The sequence below is a fragment of the Acipenser ruthenus genome, chromosome 12 (assembly GCF_902713425.1).
Source record: "Acipenser ruthenus chromosome 12, fAciRut3.2 maternal haplotype, whole genome shotgun sequence".
Classification (NCBI taxonomy): domain Eukaryota; kingdom Metazoa; phylum Chordata; class Actinopteri; order Acipenseriformes; family Acipenseridae; genus Acipenser; species Acipenser ruthenus.
In genome coordinates, this window is record NC_081200.1 from 28,775,994 (window position 1) to 28,789,158 (window position 13,165).

The following is a 13,165-nucleotide window of genomic DNA, read 5'->3' on the forward strand; positions in this document are numbered from 1 at the left end:
AAGGGTTCATTATAGTGAAGGTAGCCTGTGTGTGTATGTGTGTGTGTGTGTCTATCATATATATATATATATATATATATATATATATATATATATATATATATATATATATATACTGTATATATATATATACTGTATATATATATAGGCAGGTGCAGTAATCCTATGATGCAGACAGACAAAGTACGGATGAAATGGTGCCTTTTATTTATAATCCTATGGTCTCATGACCAAACAGTAGATAATAGAGGGCTGGCAATACACAGCAATTTGAAAGGGTTGCAGTCCCGCAAATAATAAACACAGTACTAAACACAATTAGACACACACAAACACTGTCACAAGTCCAAAGTGAGTGCTGCAGTACTTGTGGTGAAGTACAATTTATTACGTTAAACAATGGTGCATTGATGTCCAGGTTTTGTGCTAGCCAGAACGTGTTAGCTGTCTAGTCTTAAACAAAACACGGTTCTCTATTATACTGGTCCTTCCGGTTTAGCATAACCATACAAAGGAACAGATCACCTCTCTACGTCCCCTTATATACCGTCAACCATGACCCCTTGGTTAACGAGTGCAACCACTTCTCCAATCCGCGGATGTCGTCGAAGTGGCGTTAGCAAAGAGGTATGGGCGATGCTCGAACTTGGGGTGATTGAGCCTTCCAGGAGCGAGAGGTGCAGTTCAATTGTGATAGTGGCCACAAAAGATGGCACCAACCGCTTTCCATAAGGTAAACACTATTACCAATTTCGATGCCTACCACATGCCGTGGGTCGATGAGCTTCTTGATAGACTGGGAACGGCTAAGTTTATCTCCACTCTGGATCTGGTGAAGGGATACTGGCAGATCCCCTTAACCCGCAGTTCTAGAGAGAAAACTGCATTTTCAACACCAGAAGGGCTGTTTCATTTCACAACCATGCCGTTTGGGCTTCATGGTGTGCCCGCTGCCTTTCAGAAACCAGGTTTTACACCCCCATCATGAATATGCGGCAGCGTATATATCTCCCTCCCAACCTGTGAGGACGCTGTGTAAAGGGAAGAGAGTTTCCTGGACTGGATGGCCAGACAATTCATTCCCAGGGTTAGGTGGAAGTTGGTCATCCAAAAAGGGGGCGGTACACTAAATCATCTACCCGGAAGGGAAACAATGTGGCAGCCGCGGATTGGAGGAGCTGTTGCACTCGTTAACCAAGGGGTCTTGATAGATCTCTACAATAATTGTTTTACCCTATACGATAATTGCCACTTAATAATGAAGTGCGGAAATACTAGTGCCCCAGCACATTCAACATCCTTACCTTCAATAGACCGAACCTGTCTCCAGTCATGATAGACAGTACAAAAGGGGACGGAGTGAGGTGCTCTGTTCCTTTGTATGGTTAATGGTGAACCGGAAGGAGAACGGGAGAATTGTTATGGTGAGTGTTTGTTTTGTTTTAGTTCTGTTGTGTCTGAAAAAATACACACGGCTGAACAATCCTGAACTGTTGCCAAAAGTCAGCACTTACCCGGACAACACTGCACTGTGTCACGAATAAACTGTAAATACACCACAAACACTTTACACGCACTGTGGACTTGTATATGTGTTTTATGTTACGTGTGGATCTTTAAGTAAGGGACTATCATTATTTTGGGACCAGCCCGCGGATTACAATCAAGCAGTGCACGCCGCTGTATTGCATGTTAACATTATTGTTTGCTGTATTTGGGTCATCAGACCAATTGGATTATACAAATAAACACCATTGCACCTGGATATCGTTGTCTGTTGCTTGATCACTGCTGCATTACCTGCACCTGCACGCAGTTAACCACTTTGCCACAAATACACACAATACATCTCAAATCTGTTTCTTATTCAGTACACCTCATCATACAAAAAGCTTAAACTAAAATAAATAAATACAGCTAGATTGAAAAATCCTAACTGTCACACAATACTACTTGTCTCATATCGAAATTGGATTAGAAAACGCTACATATTTCTTGCAATGTATTTGTAGTTATTAAAACACAACTTCTTCAACTAACTATACCTACAAGAAACAATACAATCCCATTTGACATGAATATGCACTTTGTAATATACAGCTATGGCCAAAAGTGTTGCATCACCTAGAATTTTAGGATCGAGACAACAAAACAAAACAACAAAAAACACACTATGTGAACATAACTTTGACCTTTTATTTATCATATAATCAAATAAACTACAAGATGATATCTCAAAAGTGTACCAGAAGCCATAATAATAGTACAGTATTTCGTGTTAGATTTCAAAATGTCACATTTTTGAATTTTTGTTAAGTATACTACACAGTGGCATGTAATACAATATGTTAACGTAACATTATTCAGCAGGTTTCATTCGACTTTATGAAGCAAAATTTGTTAAGTCTATGGGGTGATGCAAAACTTTTGGACATCGCTGTACAATATTAACATTTGTTTTATGTTGTGTGTAAATGTTCTGTTCACATTGGCCACTATTGCCCAACTCAGTCAAATATTTGAACAAAAGGTCATTGCACATAAAACCAGTAGAAAAACATTACCCAATAGGTACATACTTAGCCTCTGTTTGTGCAGGCATTTTACAATTCAATTTAGGTCAGGGAAACTACGTGAAACAAAAAAAACACAAATAAAATGGAAAAAATACACCTAGTTTTGTTTCTTGCAACTTGGAGTGCCAGTGTTATTTCCCAAACCCAAGGTAAGTTGTTTAAGATTGTACATTTAAGAAAATAATAAAAAAAAAAAGTTTAGAAGTGGTTTCAGTAAAATCTGCGTACATTTTAATTTGGTTGTCTAATTATAAGCTTGAAAATATGTTTGTATGCAATTTTAAACCAATAACAGAAAACACACCAGCAGCAACAATTTATTTATAGGTATGACAAGGTTGGGGAAGTACACTAATTAAAATGACAGTACCTAGGACTTTCTCATCCAATATTGTCACTTTACTTTTTAAAAATATATTTATTATTAAAATATATGTTAGCCGTTATTTACAAATGACAAAGACTATGGTATCACTGCAACATATGACATAACTTCATGAGAAATGTCAATCTTCAAATTCTAAGACACATACTGCTTTTGTCAAGTTTAATAAGAATGATTAAATATACCTGTTTTTGCAGCCTGTAATACACCTCCTGTTGTGGATAATGCTTTTATTTCTGAAAATGAGAAGATTGGCAATTACTCAGAGGGAGACATAGTATACTACACCTGCCATCCAGGATACATTTCAAGAGGACGCCTTCGATACAAATGTCAAGACGAGGAATGGACTCAGTCACGCTTATTAAAATGTACACGTAAGTGATATTTTATCATAAAAAATACTTTTGTAAATACCCCAAAATAGTCTATGTGTTTACTAAATTACTGTTATAATATAAACTACATTTTTCTTGGTTTTCACTTCACATTTCCAGCAAAGCCATGCGGACATCCAGGGGACATAATAAATGGCCGCTTCCATCTGGTAAACAACACTGAATTTCTGTATGGAGTCCAAGTTAAATACACTTGCAATGAAGGGTATGTGTCAGGTGTATATATGTATATATATATATATATATATATATATATATATATATATATATATATATATATATATATATATATATATATATATGTTATATGTTTACTGTATTCAAGGAAAAGTAGGATATACACCAAACACAATTTTCAATCTTTCAATTAGCCCATGATAGTCAGACACACATACAGGAGTGTGAGCAGTTTTATCCAGCCTTCCAAAATCCAAGGGTATAAATTTGGGTTGATAGGATTTTAACCTTCTTTTGATTTTTCTTTTGAAAGTTACTGTTTTGTCTGCCTCTGGCTTAAATGTTCCTTCTGTATCTTTACAGTACTTAAAATTCCTCATGAACCCTTTAAAACGAGATTTCAGAATAATAGATGTTGTCATTATGGATTTCAGCTTAGAACCAAAACGTGTGGGAACAAGTAAACCACAGTGTGTTAAGAGACAATGTCTTCACAATGTCCAGTTTATCAAAACCAGTATGAAGGGCTGAGTAGTGAAATTAGTACAGGACCAAGAACCATTGTCCAAGGTAGATTAGTGACCCAGGAACAGATGTCGATTAGCAAGTAAAGATTGTCTTGATAAATACTAACACTGACTGATGCCCTAATTTAGATACCAGATGGCAAGTCAGATGGATTTCCGGGTATGTCTAGATAATGGATGGAGCAATGATGTTCCTCACTGTGAAGGTAAGTTAGTGGGATAAGTATGACCACTGAGCTTCAACATGTTGAAAACATGAAAGGATTCTGTACTGGTGTAAGAAGCAAGGCTAATTACAAACGGGTCATTCTGCTTTGAAATTCAGTGGGCAATACAGCAGTGAAGTGAAAAATCCTCATGGTACAAACAATTACTTCTGTTCTTGATATTTATGTTCATCATTTGGAACTAACAAATCTCTATTATTCCCAGTAACTGCAACTTGCAGGAGATTCCATTCATTTTTATATCCATAGATCTAGGGCTGTAGCAGCTAGTTATTGAGGTAAAAACTGCTTAAAGAATAGTGCCGTTATATATATATATATATATATATATATATATATATATATATATATATATATATATATATATATATATATACATTAGAAAAAATCAATGTATTTGAAAAATTTACTTTATGTTTTAAAGTGAAGACTTGCATACCTCAAAAACCTGAAGCCGGTATAATAATTACAAGTGGAAAGTTTGAATCTGATGAACCAATTCCTTATGGAAACGTGCTGAAGTTTGAATGCAGCTCTTCCGATTTCACAATTGACGGTGAATCTGAAGTACATTGCAAAGCAGATGGGAACTGGAGTAGCCCTTTTCCAACATGCAAAGGTAAAAAGTTCATATTCTTTCTTGTTCTACAGTGTGTGTGTGTGTGTGTGTGTGTGTATATATATATATATCTATCTATATATATATGTATCTATATATATATATATATATATATATATATTGTGGTCACACGGTAAGCTTTTTGCCTGCACTTTATAATGAACCCAGCAATTTTGAAACTATTAAACTAAATTTGTCCATGAAATTCACAATTTCCCCAGCTACATGATTACACCAGACTTCACTCAGTAAAACACACTTTAAAATAACACTTCAGAATTCGGAGGCTTTTTTTCCCCTCTTATAGAATGGTAAAAATCCACAAATAGAAAATAAATGTAAATTGGCTTGTATAAATAATGGTCTTATTGACTAGTGACAACAATATGATTTTTATAAGGGCATGTTTCACTTGTTTTGAATTACAAAGGATTATATAATAAATAGCCACTTTTTTCCATCAGAACTAAAATGCCCGTCACCACCAAATATACTTCATGGAAGATTGGTTGAAGCCTCAGAGAATGAATATGCTCATGATCGAAAGGTGACATACCAGTGTGATCAGTTTTATCAAATTCAAGGGTCCACATTTATAAGATGCATTCATGGAACATGGTCAATACCACCTAGCTGTATAGGTAAGTCTGTGATTTATATCTTATCTAGTCAATGGCACAGAACCACAGGGCGCACACTGATCCAATATGAAAAACTATCCATAGGAGACTCTGTTGAAATTATAGTGTTTGTGCACAAATGGGATAATTAACTACAATATGAGTGGCTATAAAGCTGTGTGTTTCAGGACAGCCCATTCGTTCTGCATCATATAATATAATTACGTGATTTTGGCAATAATACACCTTGCCCATACATTCCTATTGCACATACTAGAGATGGGTTGTCCCATTACAAAACAGGTCTTGTTTTGGTAAAAGGTTACCACCATGACCTCCAGCAACTCTGTTGTAAAATAAAGGTTGGACTTGTAAAATCTCTAGATCAGAGCTTTTGAACATCCCTATATTTCCAACAGTTTTATTGTTATTATTAGTAGTAGTAATTGTAACTCTGTAATCATAGTATTTTTTCTTTCTTCATGATACCAGTAGTCGTAGTAGTATGATTTGAAGCCCGGTACATCTGTCAGAAGACATCTGGACAATAGTAGTATAGTTGAACTGATATTTTAAACATAATTTTATTGTATACATTTATATATACAACTTACTGCAATCTAAATTGTATTCCTTCTTTGATCCTTTTTGTTTATTAACTTTAAGTATTTTAAAGTGCAACATTATTATTATTATTATTATTACATTGTTGTCACACACTCACCATCTTCATTGTTATTAGTCGTATTTTTATAATCCTTGTTTATGTGCAGGCACCAGTTACCTTGTATTATTTACTTTTATTTAGTTTTTCCTTTTAAAACAGTCCGGTGAACTTGCCAGCAAATGCTTTATAAATATGGCTCAAACTATGTATGAGTTTGGTTATGTTGGGATATGTGGCATAGAATACAAACGTATTGCTGGCTTTGTTTTACAACGTATAGAATAGTTGGACCTTGATAATGTTTGTTTGTTTGGAGAATCTCCACAAAACTTATGCGTATGTAAAGACCACTTGTCACGAATTTGTGCCACAAAATAATTTAGTGAACAAAATGTTATTTATCATAATAACAAACAAACAAACAAACCAAAAAAATAAAGCCATTGCTTAAAATTAGATCACATGATCAAGTTAGAATGCAGGACCTTTTTGTGTCATTTTTAAAACCCCAAAAAAGTGCACATTTTTCATCTAAATGCTGGATATGTACTGCATGTATGGTCTGGTTTATTTTTGCTTATTAATAAACCTATTTTTATGGAGCTTGCATAATCGGAAAGAAAATGTCTCGATGCTGCCAAATGCACCACCTGCAAGACACCCAGGCATTGTCTTTCTACTGCATGTCTTTGTAGTCATTCAATTTGCAATAATGGATATTGCTGCACCTCATAAATTAAATTTGTTTTGAGGCGTGTGTTTGACATGTGTCAAGGGTGTTAACCTTGCTTCTGATTGGTCAGTTTCATTCCAGTAGCACGACAAAAAAAAGAAAATATAAACAGGTTCTAACAGCGACGGTATCCACACTGGACACGAGTGAATCATTTAGAAATCACTGCAGTCAAATGTGAGTATCCACACACCAGACGTGAGCGACGTCGCTTTGAGAATTTCGCGTCGGTAAAACAGAACCTTTATTTTTATTTTTTTCATTGCGTGACTGGCATGAAACTGACCAATCAGAAGCAAGGTTAACACCTGTAACCCTAGGGTTTTACACCTCATTGAACTGCATGGAACGACAGGATCGGGACACGAACCTGCGACCATGTGGTTAAAAGACAAACGACTTAAGCCCGCCGCACACAGCCCGACTCAAGGCTTTCCGACTCGGTGTAAATGGTCAAGAGCTAAATTAATAGGCTAAGCGCTTCTTTTGGTTGCCTCACAGCGCTGTCTCCGCCGTCTAATCAGCATACGATGCCATGCATAATATGAGGGTCGCTGTGTTGGGCTAAGTTAATATAGAAATGTGTACAGGGCAGTATTAATTAAATTTGCATACATAGTAATCACCAGAATCTTGTTGTGGTCAGTAATTCAGTCTTAGCAGTGTGCGACACCCAGTCGGGAAAAACTCAATTGTGACGTCAAACCAAAACTGAGCACAACTGATCGCGGAATCTGTGCAAACTCAGATGAGATGAGTCGGAACGGCTTGAGTCGGGCTGTGTGCGGCGGGCTTTACCAGTCAACTAAAGAGCAAGCTCTCTAATCGAGAGGAAAGTACATGTCTTATGCAAATGGTAGCGTTATAAACCCATCATCCACTAGGAGGGGGATCATTACACACCCTTGACACACGTCAAACACACGCCTCAGAACAAGTTAATCATTGATGATGAAAAGTTAATTTGTATGCAGTGCAGCAGTATCCATTATTATATTATTGCAAATTGAATGACTACAAAGACAAGGAAAAGCGAGCAAGGCGGCAGTTTAGGGCCCCAGCCATTTAGGATGCCCCACGCGTAACCAGACTGCCGTGAGATTTAATGTGTTTGTTACGTGCGCGTAAAACGGTCAGGGGGTGCAAATTTGGTTTACCTCATATAGCGCCAGCAACATTAAAATCTGGCGGCAGTAGTTTTTTTTATTCCTTAGCAACCATAGAGGCTGATAGTTTCTCATTTTGTCTGGACTAGTCACATGACCCACTTGCACTCATCCACATACACAGGAGAGAAGGTTCGTGTTGTGTAGGAAAGTGGTAGCAAACATGTCGCAGCACACTTTTACGCAAGTTATCAATTACATCTTCAAAAAGGTACGTGGGTAATAGTATACTTAACAGATAACAATACATTGTAAAATAATGTTTCGTGTTCGCAAGCCTCTTATTTACCGGGAAAGTTAAGATTTCCTAGTTTATAAACACATGTTGGTTAAAAAAATTCTCATGCTTTGTTTAGATGCATATAATCACAGATTTATGTTAAAACCAAATCAGTTGTTGCAGCTAATGTAAATCGAATCCATTAATAGAATTCAATGAATTCATGAGCTATTGTTTTCATTAATATGACGAATATTTGGGCTACTCAGATCTGCCGTCTTAGGTTTCTTAATCCTATAGCAATTTTGGTGTTAAGCGATTATATAAATATACAGCACGATTGTTTCTAATACCGGTCATCATTTTGTGAATTAGATTTTTTATTTTTTACCCAGTAAAATACCCTATTTCTGAATGGAATAATATTACAGGTTGTTATGAGTCTTGTCATGGATGAGGGATTTCCTTTTTAAAAAATATTACAAATGTGGGTGTGATTAGATATGATGTACATTTTGTTAAAAATATTTACTGTAACACAAAACACTAAAAACTAATTGAAGGGGGAGGGAGGGGTGATAGTTTAGCACCAGTAGGCTCTCTGTTGCTAAACCTTTCAGAAAACAGCACCAATTTTCTAAATGATTTGCACCCCTGACGCTGTAGCTGCAGGTCATCATGCCAGCACCTCGCAAGTCCTATGAAAATGCTGCAGTTCATGCATGAAACAGATTCGCCAACAGACCATTCCAGTGACGGTTGCTTCTGGTGAGGGCAGCTTTTCCAGGCTGAAATTGATCAAGACGTGTTTGCGCTCAACGGTGATCCAGAAGTTAAGCAAATGAGAGCGAAATTGCCAAGAATTTAGAATACTCAGATTTGATGACTTTGCTTCTGAGCTAGGAAAATGTATTTGTAATATATGTTACATTATTTATAACATAAAATGAAAAAAAAAGTATTTGATAATGCCCAGGGGTTAATTATATGCCTGAAGTAGACAGGAGTGCTTTAAAGTTGTGCATTATATAAAATGATAAAGTCTAACAACCAAATGAAAACAAGTGTTCATTAACATTTTAATATCATTAATATTATTTACCGTAGTTTAACATTAGTATATGTAGGTGCATATGATTACATGATGAACCTACATACTAACTTTAAGACACAGTTTCTACTGTAGCATTCATTTGATATTCTGGACTCCGCACTTAATCATCACTGCATAGGCTTGCAGGTGGTGCATTAATGTCTACGTATCCAGCATTTAAATGAAAAAATGTGCAATTTTGCTGCCTTTTAAAAATAACTCAAAAAAGGTACCTCATTCAAATAACACGTGACCTAATTTTAAGATATGGCTTTTTTTTTGGTTTGTTTTTATGATAAATAATGTTTTTTTCACTAAATTGTTCTGTGACAAGGTTTTTACATACATATAAAGTTTTGTGGGGATTCACCAAACAAACAAAAATATTATCGAGGTTCTACTATTCTATACATTGTGAAACAAAGCCAGCAATACGTTTGTATTCTATGTGAGAATCTGAAAGAACACTAATAATTGTTAGTTATGGGACTCGAGCTCTAAGACTATGAGGGCCATGTCCCAGGAGGATAAAGAAGGAAGTAAAACATAGCCTTAGATACAGCGCATGAGCTGTGAAAGAATAGTGTGGCCGGTGGTCCCCTCTGACCAGATGAAGAACCTGCAGAGCTACTGGAACTCTAGGTTGGGGAAGTGAGACTCACTATCCCCCCAGAGGGGACCGACACAGTGAGGAGTGAGGAGGAGGGAAACAGTAAAATGCAATAGAAAGAGCTGAGCTGTGACTGAGTTTAAATAGGGAGTCAGTGATGATAGGAGGGTGAAATTAGGAAGCGGTGAAGCCTCTGGTTCACGTGCCCTGAACGCCACTAAAGTTAACAGACCTGTTTTGTAATGGGACAGCCCATCTGTAGTATTTCCAATAGGAATGCACGGGCAGGGTCATGTATTTACTTCCAATCTTTTGGATCGTTTCCAACTTGGAGATTCTTACAGATGATTGACACTCATATGCATTTGACCAGAGTTCTTGTTTAATTGTAAAATAGGGAGAAATAAAATGTTTAAGTACAAATATAATTAGAATGTATTATTTTATTGTTATAGACTATACGCCGACAGTTCAAGACAATTTCATTTTACTCTGAATAAAATAAAAAAAATCGTGGATCGCATTTGATCTCATCACTTAAGAAACACTAGTGCTTGTACTGTAAATTGTGAGAAAAAAACAAGCAAAGCCCATATATAAATAGTTTATAACATTACTTACCTGTGTTATTTTTTTATTTTAAATAAATATTTAGCATTTATGTATGCTTTTCTAATATACATATATTTAAGTCTTATATGCAAGTACAGGTTTTTGGTTAGTTAAAAAAACTTGGCTATTTTTTGGCTGGTTACTTCCAAAATTTGGTGGGGCGCAAAAGAAATCTGGCTGCGCTCTTTACAAGTCGCATCTGTTGTCGATTGACATTCGGCGACTTTGCTCGCATCGCTCTATCCAGTGTGGATGCAGCCTTGTGTAGCACTAGCACCTTGAGGAGACCCAAACAATAACACTAGCAACAATAATGCAGGATTCCGAGGGATCTCTGAATTAGTCGGATTGTTCTGGCAGACCTCGCAGCTGGATCCCCAAGTTAAGTTGTGTTACAGCCCCGCCCCTCTTTGCAGTCAGTATCTCAACTTCTAACAGGCAGAGACCAACAAAAAGCTGTTTAAACTAGACAACGCAGCTAAGATATTAATATTCTAACAGTGCAGTGCAGAGGGATATACAGTTCAGCAAATATTTAAGCAGACAAACAATTCGCTATGCTAAGGCAGTAAGACAGATATGAAAACCCACACTATATGTATATTTATATGCGTTCTAAAGCAAACACACACTCTACACCAGGGCTTCTCAAACTTAGTCTTGGGGACCCCATGTGTCTGCTGGTTTTCATTCCAACTGAGCTCTCAATTACTTAACTAAACCCTTAATTGAACTGACAGTTTGCTTAATCACCTCATCCGCGAACACAGCCTCATGTTTCACTCCTATGCTGGCGACGCCCAGCTCTACTTAAAACTTGACCCTGGAAGCCCCTCTGCCATGGTCCGGCTCTCGGCTTGCATGCAAGGCATCGAGGCCTGGATGTCTGCCAATTTTCTTCAGCTGAACGCTAGCAAATCTGAACTAGTAGGATCTAAAACTCAACTTAAGAATCTCAATATAGCTGCCCTGAACCTCAGGAACTGTCTGCTGCTGCCTTCCCCCACAGTACAAAGCCTTGGTGTACTTCTTGACAGCAACCTCTCCTTTTGATGCCCACATCTCCTCCGTGGTCAAATCTTCTATCATCTTCAAAGCATCTACAAAGTCTGTCCCTTACTTGTTTTCACCTTTTAAACAGTTGCAGATTTCAAGTTAACTATAACATTTTATATATAACTTGAACTTAGCAACTGTTTAAGAGCTGAAAACAAATACATTTTCTAAAGCACAGTTTTGTGTACTCCCAAAACAATGGTCAAAACAGTTAACACAGATATCAAAACACGTCACACATTTGCAAAACTCATCGTACATTTCCAAAATTAAATGCATGTGTGTCACAAAGAAGGCCGGAGTGGGTGGCGTCAGACCAGAAGCAGGAAATAAACAGACAGAGACATGTGGTTTGGTGGAGCTGAGCGAATGGTTTCGCTCAGCATTTAATAAACAGCACAGAAAATAAAAGGTTTGAACACAAAACACAGGACACGGCACTTGCGCCAAAATAAAGAGACAAACAAAACGTACTAAACAGTGAACAGACAAACGAACAAACACGGTGAGTGAAAACAACTATCAATTTAATTTGCTTTACTTTCTCCTTCTCCTTCTCTCTCTCCCGTTCTCCACTCACCGAACACCCAACCTCGAGTGAATGAAAATGTATCTATATATACTGTTGTGCTGGGATTCAATTACTAATTAATTATTCACTTGAATCCCAGCACGTGAATTAATTCTGTGCAACTCTGTGCTCACATATTACATTTAACCAGCACGTGAAGTGATCTGTGCCCTCCTCGTGCCTAAATACAAATCTACATTTTTAAATACACGTGAAACACAGACCCGTTTATATCCCGTGTACCAATCTATACACCAACATTAACACACGCAACATACAACACATAATATGCACACAGGGGCGGGGCACATTGCCACAATGTGTCAAATCCATCCATTCACACACCATGCAAGTTATACTCATATTAATACATTTAACACAATATGACATTACAATTAACCACTGAACCAAAATTAAATACTACTGTTTTTTTTAAATATATTGAAGTCAATACATCAAAGGACGTAACTGAAGATAACAACATTACTTGCAAAACTATAAATACTATTATTATGCTGTGGTCATATTAGTTTGTTCCTCTTTTTTTTATTTAGATATACAATATAAGAAATAAATAACAGGAAAAGGCATCAGAGTGAAATAATTTATTTACAGTTTGGTGAAGAATGTACAGTGTAAACATCATTCAGCATCATCACCACCGAGTCTGTCATTTCTGTCTGGCCAGATTATTTCATCAACACAGCGGATGTTCTCTCTGGCAATGCATCGAGGGAAAAACACCTGCTGTGACGTATCCAACCTTGACAGGCTTCTGCCCCGATGTCATCACAGACACCCTCCATGGCCTGAAGAAGTGTAACCCCATCATAGGGGTGCCAGTCATATACCTTCCATCAACAGGAGAAGAACTCCTCAATTGGGTTGAGGAAGGGGGAGTATGGTGG

The 13,165-nt window shown here is 37.0% G+C and overlaps 1 protein-coding gene across 14 annotated transcripts in view; it reads left to right on the forward strand.

Moving 5' to 3' along the window:
- Positions 1-2,557: 2,557 nt before the first annotated feature.
- Positions 2,558-13,165, forward strand: part of LOC117417094 (complement factor H-like) — a 125,588-nt gene continuing 114,980 nt past the window's right edge. For 6 of the 14 annotated variants that reach the window (XM_059034749.1, XM_059034752.1, XM_059034754.1 and 3 more), the window contains exons 1-6: positions 2,558-2,725; positions 3,159-3,338; positions 3,459-3,564; positions 4,193-4,269; positions 4,715-4,909; positions 5,374-5,550. In XM_059034749.1, the coding sequence (XP_058890732.1) occupies positions 2,659-2,725; positions 3,159-3,338; positions 3,459-3,564; positions 4,193-4,269; positions 4,715-4,909; positions 5,374-5,550 (802 nt within the window). In that variant the 5' untranslated portion in view covers positions 2,558-2,658. The remainder of the gene's footprint in view (positions 2,726-3,158; positions 3,339-3,458; positions 3,565-4,192; positions 4,270-4,714; positions 4,910-5,373; positions 5,551-13,165) is intronic. The other 8 variants (XM_059034750.1, XM_059034751.1, XM_059034760.1 and 5 more) reach the window with 3 other exon arrangements.